This window comes from Lineus longissimus, chromosome 4, assembly GCF_910592395.1.
Source record: "Lineus longissimus chromosome 4, tnLinLong1.2, whole genome shotgun sequence".
Classification (NCBI taxonomy): domain Eukaryota; kingdom Metazoa; phylum Nemertea; class Pilidiophora; order Heteronemertea; family Lineidae; genus Lineus; species Lineus longissimus.
Genome location: NC_088311.1, coordinates 19379391 through 19398141, shown reverse-complemented (window position 1 = coordinate 19398141; position 18751 = coordinate 19379391). Strand labels below are relative to the sequence as shown.

Genomic DNA, 18751 nt, shown 5'->3' with positions numbered 1-18751 from the left:
CTGTGTTCCAATGTCAGAGTCGGTGTGCCAACATCATTATAGATACAAATTGAGAATGGAGATTCTCAGGCAGAGTCGGTATGCCAACATCGTTACAGTTACAAAATGAGAGATGGAGATTGAAAAGTCAAGAGTCCTGGTTTATGCCAAAATACAATCATTCCTAAAAGACCTACTACTACTAGGCTACAGAAACAATAGCTATATGTTCTGTAACCTAGCATGCTCTGCCAAGATGATTAACTATTTGAAGATCTTGCACTCCCAGGGCAGTTGGAGGAGTTGAATCTCACCCTTTGAGAAGGACGATGAGATAAAACTCTCTCCACTACTCTAGACGTGTCCATCATGTCTCGATATATATCACCAAGTCAGCTCCGATGCGCGCCAGCTAAGTGTGGCTAGAATGTGGTAGAAGTCAACTATTTCTGACAGCAGAAGATTTGAACAACTAGAAATCCCTCCTCAAAGTCAAGGCCATAGTCCTATGAAGTAACTAGTATATTTCCAGGGAAAGTGCTTTGAGATACATACTTCTATAGTTGGACGGAATGGTTAAAAGTTACTGTCAGTGTCCTCTTGCATCTCCAGTTTCTTCCTAATTTACAATACAAATCGAGAGTCACCAGCCTTTCCTAAAATTCTGAGACAAAAAACACGTGAAAAAGCCTAAAATAATTATCCTATTCGATGACCACTTGAAAGTCAATTATCTCAATGGCCAAAACCAGGCATGGACTTCCAAATTATTCTACTGGGATGTGATAAGTGCATTGACTGCTATGCCTAAGGACCTAGCGGGGTAAATGGCCTACTGCAGGTTCCCAATGATTTTTCATGCAGCTTTCCAAGTTTTAACTTAAACCTAGAACCAATGCAGACTAAGCCTGCAAAAAATGTACTAAGACTACAAGACTACGCTGCAAAATAATCAAGAACTACAATAAAATGTTCTAAACTATTAAATTATTCAAAAAATTTAACTTGGGTCCCTAATTTTTAAAAATTCAAAACTAACCCCCTTGTAACAATAAGAGTCCAAAATGCAAGCAAAAAAAACACGCCCGGGCAATGTGATAAGAGATTGGCACAAAAATCAAGACTTAGCAAGTCTGAATCGCAAGTTTGGGCCGAATAAACACCAAGTAATAAAATTCTGATACCTTATCACTGCTTGTCAAATAAGAATAGTCACAAGTGCACTGTCTCTAGTCATATCCTTATTGTGTCACCTACAATATTATCTGCGGCCGTCCAAAGGTTTTATCTTATAGCTTTATATCTTATCAGTCGGGACCATAATGTGCAAAGCACAGGTGAAAATTGCGACCAGGTCTGTACATAGAGACGTGGCAAAATCGCAGACATGACGAGAGTTATTTGAAATATTTTTCCCAGAAGCGAATCAGCAGTTTGACCTTCAAAGTGTCCCCCGCCCCGCCCCGTAAGAAAGGACCGCAATCAAATACTCTAGTGTCACCGACCTAAGACTGTTTCTATATATATTCAAGTTTTGGCCCAAAATATGCACATAGTCGTTTGATGCTATTCAAGATGCTTGATTCAAATAAAAAATTTGTGAGCAACACCCAGTTGTCCGATCCGAAAGGCCTAAAGGCTCTGCTAGGTTTTTGTGTCATATAATCATTGGTCTTTGATTGGTGAAATCAGAGTACATGTATGTAAGACTAAAAAAGACACAAAAATAGCATATCTGCATGACTCAAAACTTGTTTGCATGAAGACATGATTGGTTGGAGATAGCTAGATTCAACAATAAGAATAAACTGTGCGTTTTAATTTTGATATCCAATCACTATTACAGGAATCCAAAGGCCTACAAAAAGGGCTTAAACAGTACTAACCTAATAGGCCTATCCAATCCAATGGCAAAACGAGAAAAAAATACTGGTGTCACACAGCTTTGTACAAAATGGATAGATTTAGAAGTTGAGTACCTATACCCAACTCGAAATTGGAGAACCAACCCGTCTAAAATCAGGCCTTCAATATGTTTATTCAGAAGTTACACTCCAATACCCAACCCATGCGGATCTGAGAAGAAGACACTGAAATATTCATAGCGAGTTGGGGAAGCCATAGGCCTATGGATGAAGTCAGAGTGCATCCTTTAGCAAAACATTTAAAACCCAACTAGCCAAAATGGACAAGTTTGCAAATTTACTGGAACATAATGTAACTATTCTAAGCCTAAAACGAAAGCTCCCTCAAAATCTTTTAGCAAAAATTAGGAAGGTTTGCAAATAAAAGATCTGGCAAATACAGTGTACATGTACAACCTTTTTTTAACTACTCGAAGTATGTTTGCAAATAATAGATCTGGTAAAAAACATGTACGTAACATAGTTCAACTTCTTTAACATTGTTTAAGTAAGATTGTAAAGTCAAATATCTGGTAAATTCTAGAACCTTTTTTAAACTACTCTAAGCCTGAATAATCAGTAACTAACCACAAATATTCTCGAAATTTCTGTTGCAAAGAGGTGCACCTTTTTAAGCTGGAAGAGTTAGATCTGGCAATATTTGAATCATGCCGAAGACCCAAACCTTCAGCTGAAACAAGCACACTGTCTCGTAGAAGTGAAGACAGAGTAAGGTAAGCTGCGTCCAATCGGGAGTAAACCAAGATTGCAAAGTGGCATAACCAGGACTCGACTGACTCAAAAACCGAACTCCACACTCGAAAAACTTACCAGTGATGAAAATGTTGGAAATTTGAAATGATATAACATGAGGTTGGCACACGAGACAGTTCTGACCAGACTTCGGCGTAGTTTTGCTATCCGCTTCTCGTAGATGAGCGTGTGGGAACTGACTTGGTTGTGCACACCTGCACATTATATTTCAAAAATTAAGGTCACTGATTGGACACACCTGGTCATGCTCGGGTGAGTCCACTTTGCAATCTTGGGGATGGCAGCATTATCTTATCTGTCATATTTCAATGAAACAATGGCTGTAAAGATTTTCAGTAAATATTGTATAGCCAATATTTGCTTTCATTTGAAACTTTTACAAACTTTTGCACTTTTTAAAAAGTTTTGCAACAGAATTTTCCTGAAAATGAATAGCTTTCGCCCCTCTCAATACAATCCGAGCTTGTTGAAATTCGGGCGTGAATAGGCCTAAACAAAACAAGTGATAATTTATCATTCGTCAAAGAATTTAGGCCTTTTTGAAGTGGGGGTCAGTATCTTGATTGTTGCCACCCGTCATAACGGGAGTTACCTTATCATAAATGATCATATGAAGAAATTTACTCTGTTTGGGGGGGGGGGGGGGTTATAATTGAGAGAAGTGTCTATATCATAACTTTTTTGCCTTGAACATTGTTGAAAAAAATCTTTTTTCTGTTGGTTCGTTTCTTCAGAGAATTTTTCCGAACTTGAAATAAGATTCTGGTATACATGTAGATATTAGAAGTTGCCTGCCAATGAAAACTGTTATTATCATCAATTATTGTTGAACCGACCAATGATAGACATGGAGAGGCCGCTTGCCATACTGTCATATTGGTAATTCATTTCGAGACGAGGACGTTTAAAAGTGATGTCATTAAATCTGTGTTGCTACTTTCGGCTGGGAAACACCAATTTGCATTGTAACTTGAAGAACTGGATGCTTCTGATTGGGAAAGATGCGTTGTCAATCAATCAATCAATCAATCAATACAGAGTCTTGTATAGCGCCAGATCCACCATGGAAATGGCGCTCAAGGCGCTGTTAAAAAGTTCACAAATGTCTACAAAAACAGGTGTCTCTTTAGTCTCTATGTCACAGTGATTCAGAAACTCCCCAAGTGAGATCAATTCTAATGATATAAGTCAGGCAGGAGTACGTGCCATCAATCCCCCCAGTCACCAGAGTTGTTTTTACAGGTTGCATGTGAAAGTTATTTATAACCTGAGTATATAAGGCACATTTTTCCCAGAATCTGGAAAGTTCACCAACAACCTGGTGCCAGTGCAACATACCAGATCAGACATCTCCATGTGCTCCAGGACTGCCACTCCGAGTCTCCGAGATACTGGCCACATACCAGAACGGTCACTCAAAAGAGGCAAAGCACTGGGGATCATGAGAGACAACAGCCAGACATATAGGCCTAATTTTGTAGCATACCATTAAAAGAAAATCAATACCTCCAGTTAGGTATTAATTCCTTAAACTTCAACTACGGTAATAAATTGGAAAGCATGTCTTTCTTATGTTATTCTACAGCTACTTTTGGGTTCACAAACAAGTTTTATGAGAATGAAAAGATAAAGACAATAAAATTTCTAAATTTGGCATTTACAAATTTGTTGAAAATTGTTTCATTTTCACTTCTTCACCACTTCAAACCAGTCACATGAGATCACGCCGGGACAGGTCATAACCTATCACCAGGCCATCAGGACACGACACAAACACCACTCTTAGTACTAATCTATACATTGTCAAATCAAATTGAACTTTGCAATCAAAGATCGAGATTTGTTCCAAAATAATCACGATTGATTTATAACTGTTGAGATAAATACGACAGGAATGAACAAGCTTTCACTCTTGAAATTGTTATCTTGTCCCATATTGACTTATTTTTGGGAGTCACTGGCACAATTAGAAGGCGATAATTATCAGCGGGGGGCCTGGAATACCAGGCTTTGAAGATATTGCAAGAGGGCTTGACTAAAACATCCTAGATTGTAAAGAACCCTTTTGCTGCGGAAACCCCTGTTCAGCCTGCACCAGCCTATGTGTCTTGACCACCAAGGTTTTTGCATCTTTCCAAAAGATTTACCCCGGCTTGTTAATGGGCCTGCTCTGTACCATAAAGGCAAAGTGTTCTTTTAAACCCCGCCCGAATTCCCATTCACTAGCAGTTGGTCTATGACATTCTGAGATTCTGTGCATGCGTCTGTTGGTTCCCAATAATTCATCCCCATCTCTTGATTTGGACAGAGTGAATACATGATGTCATAAGGATTCTTTGTTATTTTTGTGACGTCAGTAATTAAGGAATATTACATTCTGGATTATGGTAGGGGTACATGTACAGTCAACTAATCAAAGAAGTCAAAACATAAATTTTCGCCACTAGGAAATATTCTTTTTCTTTCTGAGTAGGAACTAAAACGAAAGTTTACCAGAATTTTTTTGAGCCTTTGATTCGATACCGTCATCTTTGAATATTTGAAAAGATATTGGGGCCACACGGTATACACCTACAAATCACATGAAAATTTGTAAGTCATAAACACTCAGCAGCTTATTTGTAAAACACTTGAAATACTATCTTTCGCTACCACTTGAGACGCGAATCAAGGGCAGCACCAATTTCGCTGGAGAAGTTCCGAGATTTTTTGTAAGGACATGTTGCTCAACATGATAAAACAGGAATGCACTTACGCAGATTATTTCGGAGGTATTCGAAACAGAAATGAAATGAAAGTGCAAGTCCAATGCCAAAAAAGTGTTGACAAATGTCGGAAGAGATGTTCATTGAAAATGAAACCACTTTCATAAACCCTTTTTGACAGCACCCATCAAATCAAACTGTTGTTTTTAAGCTCAAATATAATGCTTTCGATTCAGCAAGCGACTGTAGCAATATTGTTTCTAAGTTTTACGGAAAGCGTTACTATGTAACTCTGATTTTATGCCCTTGATAATGACACTCACAGTGACATTACACTACAGCACAAGTGCCATCACAAGGTGTTCATTTTTTAGCTCACTTACATTTTTTGATATCTGAACTTTACTGCGCACAATTTTAATCCGTGTCCGAGATGACTGCATCTTGACTACCAAGGTTTTTTCATCTTACCAAGACACCGGCTACACTTACAGAGGGTGCAGACCATGAGGTTCTGTATGAGGCAATTATTGTAAAATTCGGTTGTATTTGAGCTTTACCAGTGTAATGGTCAGAAAGTGTTGGATGTACTTCAGATATCAGTAACTTGTCTTGGAGCTATCATTTGATGAACTCCCTGTCAAAGAAAGCATTTCCGTTGAGTTCAAGTTCTCATCTGAGGACAAACAAGTAAATCCCTAACACATTTCTTAAGTTCACGATAACAAAACGACTAAACTCGCAACGCAGTATTTATAGACCCAAAAGTGTTGTTTGCAAACACATCATTTTATCATGTGTCGATCCACAGGATGACAAATAGAACTAGATGTCAATGCAAAGAATGTCGATGTTCCAAGTCAAATGCAGTTTCTACCCGACGATAAATCGAGCATGAATTGTGATTTAACCCTTTGAGTTGGATGTACTTCAGATCTCAGTAACTTGTCTTGGAGCTATCATTTGATGAACTCCCTACCAAAGAAAGCATTTCCGTTGAGTTCAAGTTCTCATCTGAGGACAAACAAGTAAATCCCTAACACATTTCTTAAGTTCTCGATAACAAAACGACAAAACTCGCAACGCAGTATTTATAGACCCAAAAGTGTTGTTTGCAAACACATCATTTTATCATGTGTCGATCCACAGGATGACAAATAGAACTAGATGTCAATGCAAAGAAAGTCAATGTTCCAAGTCAAATGCAGTTTCTACCCGACAATAAATCGAGCATGAATTGTGATTTAACCCTTTAAGCACTGCAGGCTGCAAAACAACAATTTCCTGAGATTTCCAATGAGTGTATTCTGGCTTTGAGACAGCCCAACTTAACTGTGAGAACTGCTAAAGGTGCGAGTTTGAATTTTGCCAATGCGTTCAGAAAGGGGACCAGCTTTCATTCATTGTCGAATCAAAGATGATTCTCAACACAATGAACGCGAATATAGTCAAGTGGCCTACAATACATGTATATAAATTTACGTCGACATACACAAACCAATTGATAAGAATATTTACTGATCAATATTTAACGACAATATAGGTGATAATAGGGGCAGAAGAGACAAGCAGAAAAGTTAACATGTGGTTTACAGTTTCCATAAATGGTGTACACTATAGACATGGCCTGTTAACAGAGATTTCTATAACAGAATTTTTTTCAAAACCTGTAAAAACCGTAAACTTATTGAGGATTTTTATGTGAGATGGGCAGATAAAGATCCAAAGATTTTGAACATCTTCTTAGCCTCAAAAAATGTCAGATTAAACCTAATGGAAAATTCCGGTGATGAAACTTTCAACTTACCGCATAGGGAATCTCCCAGTATCTTAATCCCTCAAGGTACGACCTCTCAGGCGTGCTGTTGGTGACAATGCCATACTGCGGCTCAATCCAACACTCCGTCACAATCTGCAGTTCCCCGTCCGCCTCGGTCGTTTCGAAGTTGTCATCAAGGAGCTCATCCTCCGATATACTGAAATTTGAGTTTGCAACGAATGAGGGATCAACCCTTCAGATCCTGGAACACTTGTATTTGTTTCCCCGTATTTTCCGGGAGCATTTCAGCACAATTCATCCAAAATGTGTCCCAAAAACCACCCCTGTTTAAGCCAGCCACTAAATATCCATAAAACAATGTATTTTATCAACAGATCCCTAACCGGCCACCTAACTTGTGTTAAACTTCTCGAATATCAAGGGTACCATCTTTCCTTGAGAAAACCCTTTGGAATACCCTGGCTGATACATAATCCATTATAAAAATGAAATATTACAACCCAGGACCGTGTTTTAGAATAGAGCACTCTACCTTTCTCTCTGGTGAGTGGTGACGTGGGGCGGGAAGATGATGTACTGGACAACACATCCGTGGGTCTCCTCCTCTGCCTCACCATCCTCTGACTGGCAGCTCTCGGGGCAGTCTGCAGAGTCGTGGCCATGGTTCTAAAGAAATGGGAACACACCGACATTAGATAAATCCTGAACAGTTCACATTAATCTTATTGCAAGATCTTAATCGAGAAAACCATACCCAGCATCCGAACAGTTTAAGACCCTGGAATAATTCAAAGTAACAAGAACAATTTTCAAATTTGTAAATAAATCGAGTAGGCCTTATGGGCTATCTGGCCTTTACATCCCTTAGAATATTGTACATTCAAAACATTTTAAGGCCACGAGCATACCTTCATGTCAATCTCCACTACCATGTTGATGATCCCTGAGGAGGTGTGAGCAAAGTGGAAACCTTCCTGCAGACGCATCCTGAAGGAAAAACAAATACTCTAGTTTCACCGATTTAAGACCGTTTCTGAATATCTAAGGAACAGGGTATACCGTGCACATGGTCCTTCGATGCCATTCAGAATGTTCAATTTGGATAGGCAATTGGCTGATGTCACGAAGTTGTCCAATGGTCATGGCGTCACGAAGTTGTCCAATGGTCATGACGTCACGAAGTTGTCCAATGGTCATGATGTCACGAAGTTGTCCAATGGTCATGGCGTCACGAAGTTGTCCAATGGTCATGATGTCATGCAGTTGTCCAATGGTCATGACGTCACGAAGTTGTCCAATGGTCATGACGTCACGAAGTTTCCAATGGTCATGAAGTCACGAAGTTGTCCAATGGTCATGACGTCACGAAGTTGTCCAATGGTCATGACGTCACGAAGTTGTCCAATGGTCATGACGTCACGAAGTTGTCCAATGGTCATGACGTCATGAAGTTGTCCAATGGTCATGACGTCATGTTCTGGCGCCAAACAACCGAAATGTAACAACTCAGTTTCGGCGATCAAAATGGCCTAGCGGTTAAAGCATCCGCCTCATGAACGAATGGTCACAGGTTCAATCACCAATGGTAGCTCTTTCCAATGCTGCTGATTGGTTAGCCGCAGGCTAGTTAAATGTAGGGTACAAACTACCTTCTCGCCAGGAATGGTGTCTGGCATTAGAAATAGGAGAGCAATGAGAGCCTTTCATTCGGGGTGATACTATAATAAACAAAATCTGACACAAAGGTATATTCAATAATGCATACTTACTTTACCAGAGTCGAGAGGACTCGTCCAATATTTTGCATACTGATCGGCATGGAGGTACCATTCTGGACTGACCACACCCATCGCTGGTGATGCTGATATCGCGACAGGGCGGTGAACATACTAAATGCCTGCTGACTTGCTTGAGTACTGTGGGAGATGAGACGGCTTGACGGATGGTCGGCCTTGGGCGTTTCAAAGGCCATGAAATCATTTGGCTTGTTCTCGTATCTGTAGGAATTATAGATGGTGGTGGGCCATATGAATTGTGACAAAAGATACAACTAGGCCTATTTAAGGCTGGGTTTACATAGAATTCATGTTGTCACTAGAAACACGTCACTTTAAGACCTTACAAGTCATTTCCAAAGAGCGGGCTACATAGAATTCATGCTGTCACTAGAAACACGTCACTTTAAGACCTAACAAGTCATTTCCAAAGAGCGGGCTACATAGAATTCATGCTGTCACTAGAAACACGTCACTTTAAGACCTTACAAGTCATTTCCAAAGAGCGGGCTACATAGAATTCATGCTGTCACTAGAAACACGTCACTTTAAGACCTAACAATTCATTTCCAAAGAGCGGGCTACATAGAATTCATGCTGTCACTAGAAACACGTCACTTTAAGACCTAACAAGTCATTTCCAAAGAGTGGGCTACATAGAATTCATGCTGTCACAAGAAACACGTCACTTTAAGACCTAACAAGTCATTTCCAAAGAGCGGGCTACATAGAATTCATGCTGTCACTAGAAACACGTCACTTTAAGACCTATCAAGTCATTTCCAAAGAGCGGGCTACGTAGGATTCATGATGTCACTTATCACTCTCGTGTCCTCTTTTGTCATGTTTTCAAGCCTAATTCAAATAACGATAATGATCAAGGCAAGTGACAGGGAAACCTACCTAATCAGTAACTTCTCCACTGGCTTCCCCAGAATGATACAGCAGCATATTTCGGACCAAGCCCTCTGCAGCGGAGGTTTATGCAGGACCACGTCACCATCTTTTGTCGCCACAGATTTACGCCGCGCCAATAATATCTTCGACTTGTCATCCTTGGAGGGACCTCTTTTGGGGAAGTTCAGACTCAAGATTTTTGATACAAGTTCATTCACAATCTGAAGGGAAATGTAAATTGCTTTATTTCAAATAAAGATATTTATGGTGATTAGCCCATTGTGCAGCTGCTTTGCAAGGTCTGCTTCAGACACATCATTAAAATGGCACTATGGATGTTATAGAGGGTCTGGGAGATTGACAAAATGTGAGCAAGAGGAAGAAGTGTCACCAATGTCATTATGATGATGATGATGATGATGATGATGATGATGATGATGATGATGATGATGATGATGATGATGATGATGATGATGATGATGATGATGATGATGATGCTGAGAGTAAAAGCCGTGGTTCCTTGTACTGGAGTGTCTATGCCAGGACAAGTAAAAGATCCCACATAGGTGGACAGTAACCTATAGTGGACTCCATTCCTCAGGCAAAAATCCAATACTTGGTAGGGTAATGATGCTGGTAATGATGCTGATGATGATGATGATGATGATGATGATGATGATGATGATGATGATGATGAAAATGACTATGACTATGACAACAACAATGAAGAATACGATTCACTTACCTGGTTACGTTCATACCCAGGAGTGCCTCCCAGGAATGCCAACCTCAGCACCATGCATGGAGGTTTCGATGTCACTCGCACCAAGAAAAATGATGTAGGAGGTTTATCCGCGTCACTGCATAAAAGATAGAGAGAATCAACATTGTCTGCATATACTGTAATCGCAAACATTTTGGCACCTTTATATTTTTTCATATTTTTCCCTGCAGATTACAAAATGACTAACATTACCGGTAGTATTGTCAGTCAAAAAATATTTTTACATTTTTTTGGGGGGGATCAGGGTTATTTGCGAAACACATCGAGGTTTCTTGGGTGAAGGTGGATGAAGTGTGGCCTTCATAAAAAGTGAAGCACAAATCTAACAAGCAAAGCACAAATCTAACAAGCAATTTAAATCGCATGTGACAAATATTGCTTGTTTGCTATGGTCATCGCAGATCGCAGCAATCTGTGAGTCAATATCAACCTGGGCGATAAACACTTTTAGAAGCAGACAAGAAATCCTTTTGTTGCATACAGCAGCAAATATAATCGCAAGTGACTGCATTTAAATCCCTCATTGCAGGCGCTTAATAAGAATGTGTTCCTACGCAAAACTTACTCATAGAGGTACTTTACATATGAATGGTTCTCCATCAGGACGAACGTGGTCCATTCTCTCAGCAGCTCGTTCAGCGATGTGATAGCCTGCCGACATTGAATCGTATTAAATCGGCCGCTCGAGTTCGGAATATGCAAATACTTCGGCATGGGCATGTCGTGTTCCAAGATGATTCCGATGCGATGTGTGTGCATCCACTTTTGCCAGATGTTGATGTCCAGCATGACGATCGGTTTCCAATAGGAGGCGAACTGTGACAGGACATTGTCCCTGCAAGTATCGACACAAAATGGGGTCCGATAATACACCTGCAATTTGGTTGATCTCTTCTACATCTACATTAGCTCGCAGGCGTGAGTATTGTTTAGTACATGCTAGTCTCCCAACCAGTTCATGACCGCGTTCAACACAGCTTAACTTTCAGCTTTTCAACTTTGGCTTGCGTTTCAACTTATCACACACTCAGGACCGGGCCAAAAGGACAATGTCATTAGGCTTCTCACGGGAAGTTGCGAGATTGGAAGAGACTAACGTAATCCAGAAGAAGTCATTGTGGAAAATAGTGCAACTTTGGACAATCTCTAGTAAATTTGCATCCAGTGAACTTTCTAGTGTCATTGTTAAACCGGCTGGATGCCTGAAAGTATTCACCATATATCAATAGAACTTTTCAAAAAGTACTACTTTCACAGATGGGAGGCCGCACTTGACCAGGATTCATTTGCCTGGATGGAAAGTGGCGCCATAGAAATGACAATTTGATCGATTGATAGATCTCTTACTTTGTACTAATCTGAATGGAGAGTTGCAGTTCCTTGGAGTTAGGTGGCAAGTAGAACAGCGGCATTCCGTTCTTGATACTCTCGGGTATGTTGTAGTTTGAGATGCTTAGGGGAAAAGACTGCAGGTGGACTAGGAGCTGGTCTGTTTGAGACAGACTGAAAAAATGACAAGAGGAAGAAGTAAGCATGTCGCTCTGTGGTTCATAATTGCTCAGAGAGAAATAAGGTTGAAGGAATTGACACCTTACTGTCGGTATTGGTAGTTTCACCGGACATTTTGTTTCACCGGACAAAATGTAGGCCAAAAGGACTGGATCAACAGCAATTTAGTTGACTTACCCGCTTATTGATTGCCAGAATCGATTAACCACGGCCGCCCTGTAGAGACTTTTGAATGGGATCTTACGGGGACAAGTCACATCATGAAGGAACTCATAAGTCGCTTCCATCAGCACTTCTATATGCGTTTGATGCCTGAAAAATTACATGATTGGCTCTATATATCAGACAAAGCACATATCAATTGCCTCTTTAGGCCTGAAAAAATGACCTAATTGCCCTTTATTTTCGAATTCGCAAAAATTTCTAAAAAAAGTTAAATTTTTCACCATTTAAATTTTTTGCTGATGACAAAATCAGAGTTATATATTTCAGATGAGCGTTCAACCAGCAATACAACCTGAGCATTTCTGGCTGGTACCGAGTTATACCAGGGTGGAGTATTAAGGCAAGTCAGAAGATTTGATTTGGGGAAATTTGTGATATTTTTGCTTCAAATATCTCGTTCTGGTCATGCTTCATCCAATTTTGGCAAAGGAACTATTTTTAGCTACTTTGGATTTAGAAGTTTCAGGTGAAATATAACATTTTGTTCAAATACTTAATTTTTTATGCGAAATCAGCAAAAATCAGAGTATCATTTTTTCCGAATAGAAAAAAGACCACAGTGACTATTAAAAAAGTAGTAACGGGACCAGTAGAAGACCACATACTTTGTAGAAATTGGCCATGACGATCGTGCGATGTACTCGATCTTGACATCGTGGGACCAGGGCAGCACCATTTTAACTTCGAGCTGCGTCTCACCTACAAAAGAAAGACAAATCAGTTTTTTCTCCACACTCCTAGCAAAGTGTACAATATTCTGCAGATCCAAAACTGGCAGTTTTGTAACAACACAGAGGTTAGCCTATTCTGGTAACAGTTACCTTTGCCAACATTGACATCCTTGATTGTATATCCCTCCCTAAGCCGCACCGACATCAAGTTGAAGATGGAGACATTGTAGTTGTACTCAATATGTTTCTTCCTCAAGAGAGGAGTATCACAGATTTGTTTGCCGCCGCCCGGGAGTGTCTGAGTCCTAAAATTGAAGAAATGTTGGAATAAACTTGGAATATGGTGATCAAGCTATCAGCACTTTAGGTCAAAGAAGGATGGAAGCGCCCTTCAACAAAAGGCTGAACATTTTGTTGTAGAAACAATCCTGCACACTCAGACACAAAATTGATAAACATTTCAAAGATCTATGTGAACCTTAATCAAGTTTTTTAGGCTTTTCGAGTTATATTTGGACGTTTAACCCCTTTGCTACTGCAGGGTTTTGGCAGTGTATAGTAGCCCTGGCCTACACCTGCTATAGACCGAGTGGCCTGGATTCCAACTTGGCTTGGAAAAAGTTTCATTCTAAAATAGCTAGCATTACCCTATCTTTGGGATGAGGTCTTTATTGAATCGAGCACAGTGCTGCCACCTCGTTTTTTCAAGTGTAACCAACCAAAAACTCGGAGTGCCGACCTGGGAAATAACAGGGACGCTAGCGAAAGGATTAAAGGTAGCTCATGTTAACGGTGACTCATTCAGACACTCGGGCATTATTCTGATTTCTTTACCTATGTGTCCAGGCTAAATCCTGATCATCCATAAAATCATCACAGCATGTATCGTCTAGATTGTCTATCTTGAATCCCTCTAGGCCTTTCTGGAAACTCCAAGTGAACAGGGCCTGGTGGTACACGTTCATCCCGCAGGAGGACTCATCCTGGGCAACAGAAGAAGAGATATTAGTGGAGGCAGCAGTTGTTAGGCGGTATACATCTGGCCTATACCTGCAGAAGACTGTTAGTGTAATTCATTCACAATGTTAAAGTCAGAGTGGGCGTTGTAAGGATGGGCTCAAATCTATTATAAAAAAGAAACGTACCACACAGGGAGTTGCAGCCAAATAAGCCCCGAAGGTAGCCGTCGCAATGAACTGCATGAGTTCTGTGTACGGGATGTAGCCAAAGCTGCTGTTACTCTGACTCTGGCCACCGATATCGATGAACGAACACGCCACGGTGCTGTTCCTCAGCTGACTCAGTAGGGCATCCAAAACGGTCATGTCGGGTAGGCCTATCACACCGTCAGTTATAAGTATTATGCCTGGAAGAGGAGATGACAAAATGAGGTTGGTAGTTTTTTTAGCTAGGGAAGTTGAAAATAAGGAAATGTAAATAAGAATACAGTCAAGGGCCAGGATGATTGATCCCAACTAGGAGTAAACGTGTACTCGGACTTATACCTGTTACGCAGTTACCCAAACAATTTCATTAATTGGGTATTAAATGGGTGACGTATAGCTCACCACCAATAAAATACGGTACTATCACAATCAAAGATCCTCCACTCACCAGCCGATGTATTCTCAGGTAACAACTGTAAGGCCAGGATGCCATATCTGAGCATGTTTACAAAGCCAGCATCGGGTGTGACCATGTGGACTTTTTGAGCAGCAGGTGACTCTGGTCTCTCTATGATGTCATCGAACAGGCCTCCTGTTAGGCCAATATCATCACTGTCCTGAAGAGAGAAAGCAAGAATATGTAAGGAATATCATAAAGTATCGTAAACTTTACACTTTCTACTCAAGTAAACTGGAAACGGTAGGCAGCGTTGTGGACTAGTTGCTTGCACTCTCGGCTGGCGGGCAAGAGGTCTCTTGTTCGAACCCCACAGTTGGCATAAAATTCTAGGCAAATACTCCACCCAGGTGTATAAATGCCTACTGGTCAGATATTCTCAGATAGCGTTGGCCACTAAGGAGCTCACCCGACGCCCACTGATAAGTTTTAGAAAAGACCGGGATTAAAGTGTGAATGAAATCTTCAATCTAACATGGTTGATATCCGACTATGAATCCCAACTTTAAATTTCAATTTATTATTTACCTACCTAATACGCCAGGCTTATTAGAGTGATGATACAAATCCGTTTTCAAGTATTAGCTCTAGCCTTTGGACCTGGGAATACAGCTCTCGTATCTCTAGTCAGAGCCAAAAAATCCACTGCCATCTTATGACAGACCGGTACATTAAAAAAGAAGATTTCTACCAGACACTTACTGTATCTGCCTCATGGTCTTTCATGTCCGAGAAACTGACGGCATTGCAGCTTTCAAAGTCCATGAGTTGGATATGAATTTGTTCAAGGAAACTTTCAACATTGTCGGGCGTCACTGCGTAACCCTGTACCAAAATCTGAAACAGAAATTGACCTTGAGATGAACCTTAAGAAATCGCTTGTGATCTCGGGCAAGTCGTTATACCTCCAATGCAATGTTCTTTGGCTGGAAACCGAGATTCCTTATAAGCGTTGTGATTCGAAAACAAGTGATTTTTGTTGTTGCAACCTGCGATTATGCTCACTGCTCACTTGTCTGCGGGGCACTGGTGCTTATACCAGGACAAGCTAAATACCTCATCCAAGTGAGAAACATGAGTAGCTTGTGATGGAGACTGGAGACCAACCGTAGTGGCATTCACAAGAGCCAACAAGGAAGAAGAAATGACGTCTGCTTCAGTCTTATTTGAGATGATTCCTTACCTGATGAAGCTGACAGCATACAATAGGCGTGTATGCAATCACCGTCACATACAACTGAGGGGCAAAGAGTAGTTTACTGTTAGGAACATGGAACTGGAAAAGAGAAAGAATAAGAAAACATCAAGCAAAATCGATCAATTTGTTGGGTGATTTATAGAAATGATAAAGTGTTTTCACGGGATTGGACTAGCAAATTTACCTCAATTAGCAAAACACTGCTGGTTATGATATATACTTACTGGTCTAATGAGGGCTTTAAGGGTTGTCTTCAATGACTGAAATGCTTTGTCGTAGAGAACTTGGCCAGAATGAATGTCCTAAACAAAACATAAACAAAGTTTTTCAAACAGGCAATGAAGCATTTTTCAGGGCTCGAAAAGTCCAAACAAAGCTTTAAATGGTGGTTACGGTATATCATTGCCCCAATTTGATTGTTTCAGCCATGATTAAGTTGGGGCCAGAGATTCGTGCAAATCCGCAATAAAAATCTAGGGTGTGGAGGTAGGATTTGCTTGTTTCAGGAGTGACCCTTAACTAAGTGACTGGTCAGACAGCAAACTGATCAGACAACAAACCGTAGTCTGTACCTTTTTTTTTACTGATCCATCTTTATGACTTAAAGGGTAACTCGTGTCAAATTTCACCATATGATGTTTTAGCTGTTTTTGACAAATGACTACGTCACTTTCTCATAAATTGGTAAGGTTTTTTTTTTGATGGTTTAATCCCGCCCGGACGGCTCGCTCCGATGCCGTTTTCGTTGATGACGTCACAACATGAACATTTTCGCGGTCGCAGTGGTTTACATTCAGCGATTTTATAATAAATCTAATCAAAAATGGAAAATTTGAGCTTTACATTTGTGATCAACAATTAAAAACGGACGTATTTCCGCAAAGTTGTAAATCACATCATAGTATCACTTTAAAATAGGCAGACGCAACTCGCAGATTAAAAAAAAAATAAGTACCAGCACCCGTCGACGCTGTTTCATACTTACAACTGAGGCGGCAGTGGGACTCAAATCAAGCGTGAACACCAATCGATATCGGCGGGCAAGAAATGTGATTCTGCTGCTCGGTGTCAGACGGAATATCATCTTCGATGCATTCGCTGGGATTACTTTTGTCAAATCTTTTGGCACAACCGATACGATTCCTAGTTCTTCAGTGAAGTCATCCTGTAAACGATTCATCAAGACATTTATAATACAATATAATTTGACAAGGACTACAGTGGTCAATATGGATGTTCTCTATACACAATTGCCTGAAAAAATCCTGAAAACATATTTTTCATTGTATTTCGTAATTTTGACATCCGGGCTACCCTAATTTGGGTGCACACACCGTTAAACGGTGTGCAGGGTGTGAATTTAACCACTGCCACCTTCATGCCCTCTAATCTTCTTTCAAAAATTGTCAGTACCCGAGGCCAAATTGACTCTAAAATGGGTGCCCTAATAATTTTTGAATCATGGGAATGGGTGTGTATATATTGATGGTGTATTTGAGAAGCCTGAGAACCTTCAAGAAGATACTGAAAGGCAATGAAAAACATGCTGCATGAAAAAGCGATCAGAAGTCCAATTCAGGAATGATACTTACCAGATTTTCCTTCGGGACATATTCAACATTGGTGTTGAGGTGGTTGAAAAACCATGACGCTCTAATATTTCTTGATATCCGATACTCCCTCTTCATCAAAATGTAGAGATCTCCGGCCTCGCCCAGATCCACCGCCGGCGCCGGCGCGACTGGACTCTCCTGGAAACAAGGTCAATTTGACAAGGTCAAGTCAAAGGTTGCATTGCAAACATGGCAGGACTCATTGGCCCAACTCTCCGGGAAACAAGGTCAACTTAACAAGTAATGTTGCTTTTGGAGCATTTTGCATTACCCCAGGCCCAAAATAAAACAATGCTGCGGTGATATTTACGTGCCGTCAAGAGGAAATAACGTAGGGAGAGGTTCTTTGGATGTAGGTCGTAGTTGGTCAATATGTGATGGTCTGCCTTGCCCTTGGTCATATTCCTTTTATTTATGATGACAGTCGACGTCTTGTTTAACTTTAATCTGTGAACGACACGACATATATATATCCAGCGCTGCAAATCGCGCTTATTTATTCTTCCGGGAGACGCGGGTTCTAATGCGCCCCGGATAATGACCTCAATTTTTTTTCTTGATATGCCTAGTGCATGAAGGTGATAAGTGCATGCATGGGTGTGGATTGATGATGGATTTAAGTTAATGAATGATGATGATATAATGATGTGGATGGGACATGGGTGTTATTGTTTATGTTATTCCTGATTTGGCACTTTTTGGGTTCTGACAGTTTACCTCAGGCTCGGTAGTTGCTTCCTGATCCATTTCAGACTAACTCAGATCATGAAATCCGATGAGAGAATAATACAGGCAGAGAAATCGAGGAAAAATTACTTTTCATTTTGAACAGCTGAAGAGCAATGTACACTGTATGTACATGATGCACTACTGTATCAGTGCAAAATGTGAATTCATGCTTCAAACTTGTTTCCTTTTAGCGTCGGGATTCCCCATGCATAATAAGGTAAATAGTGTCACGTGTGGTGGGACTAAGCTAAAAATAGACATGCACATGGCATTGTTATGGTTTTTATCATCCTCATATCAATGGGATCTGATTGGCTTTGGGTACAAACAGATTTGATTTGATGTGTGTTCTTACAAGGCACGTTTTTCAGAGCTTTGTAGTAAATGTTGTACATCCTGAACTTCAGCACAACACTCGACGTTACATGTGATTGAAATCTTTGTCGCGAAATTCGTAAGTAAAGAAGATCCGTCTGGCAAAGACCTTGATCTGCATCATGGCTCTTCATCTTGCCTCCAGCCCAACAGGTTAACACTGCAGGCTACCACGCCTTTGAGCCAGGGTCCATAATCCTGTCTGACCCC

At 40.5% G+C, this 18751-nt stretch overlaps 1 protein-coding gene across 1 annotated transcript in view; it reads right to left on the bottom strand.

Moving 5' to 3' along the window:
- Positions 1 to 18285, bottom strand: part of LOC135486527 (KICSTOR complex protein SZT2-like) — a 48972-nt gene extending 30687 nt beyond the window's left edge. Inside the window, exons 1-20 of the mRNA XM_064769378.1 lie at positions 18155 to 18285; positions 17417 to 17575; positions 16810 to 16989; positions 16049 to 16126; positions 15810 to 15902; positions 15329 to 15463; positions 14618 to 14786; positions 14149 to 14369; positions 13838 to 13986; positions 13154 to 13308; positions 12938 to 13031; positions 12285 to 12419; positions 11946 to 12101; positions 11164 to 11433; positions 10560 to 10674; positions 9821 to 10035; positions 8912 to 9139; positions 8051 to 8129; positions 7675 to 7808; positions 7170 to 7338 (exon numbers count right to left, since the gene is read on the bottom strand). Of these exons, the coding sequence (XP_064625448.1) occupies positions 7170 to 7338; positions 7675 to 7808; positions 8051 to 8129; positions 8912 to 9139; positions 9821 to 10035; positions 10560 to 10674; positions 11164 to 11433; positions 11946 to 12101; positions 12285 to 12419; positions 12938 to 13031; positions 13154 to 13308; positions 13838 to 13986; positions 14149 to 14369; positions 14618 to 14786; positions 15329 to 15463; positions 15810 to 15902; positions 16049 to 16126; positions 16810 to 16989; positions 17417 to 17575; positions 18155 to 18184 (2964 nt within the window). The 5' untranslated portion in view covers positions 18185 to 18285. The remainder of the gene's footprint in view (positions 1 to 7169; positions 7339 to 7674; positions 7809 to 8050; positions 8130 to 8911; positions 9140 to 9820; positions 10036 to 10559; positions 10675 to 11163; positions 11434 to 11945; positions 12102 to 12284; positions 12420 to 12937; positions 13032 to 13153; positions 13309 to 13837; positions 13987 to 14148; positions 14370 to 14617; positions 14787 to 15328; positions 15464 to 15809; positions 15903 to 16048; positions 16127 to 16809; positions 16990 to 17416; positions 17576 to 18154) is intronic.
- Between the last annotated feature and the right edge of the window lie 466 nt (positions 18286 to 18751).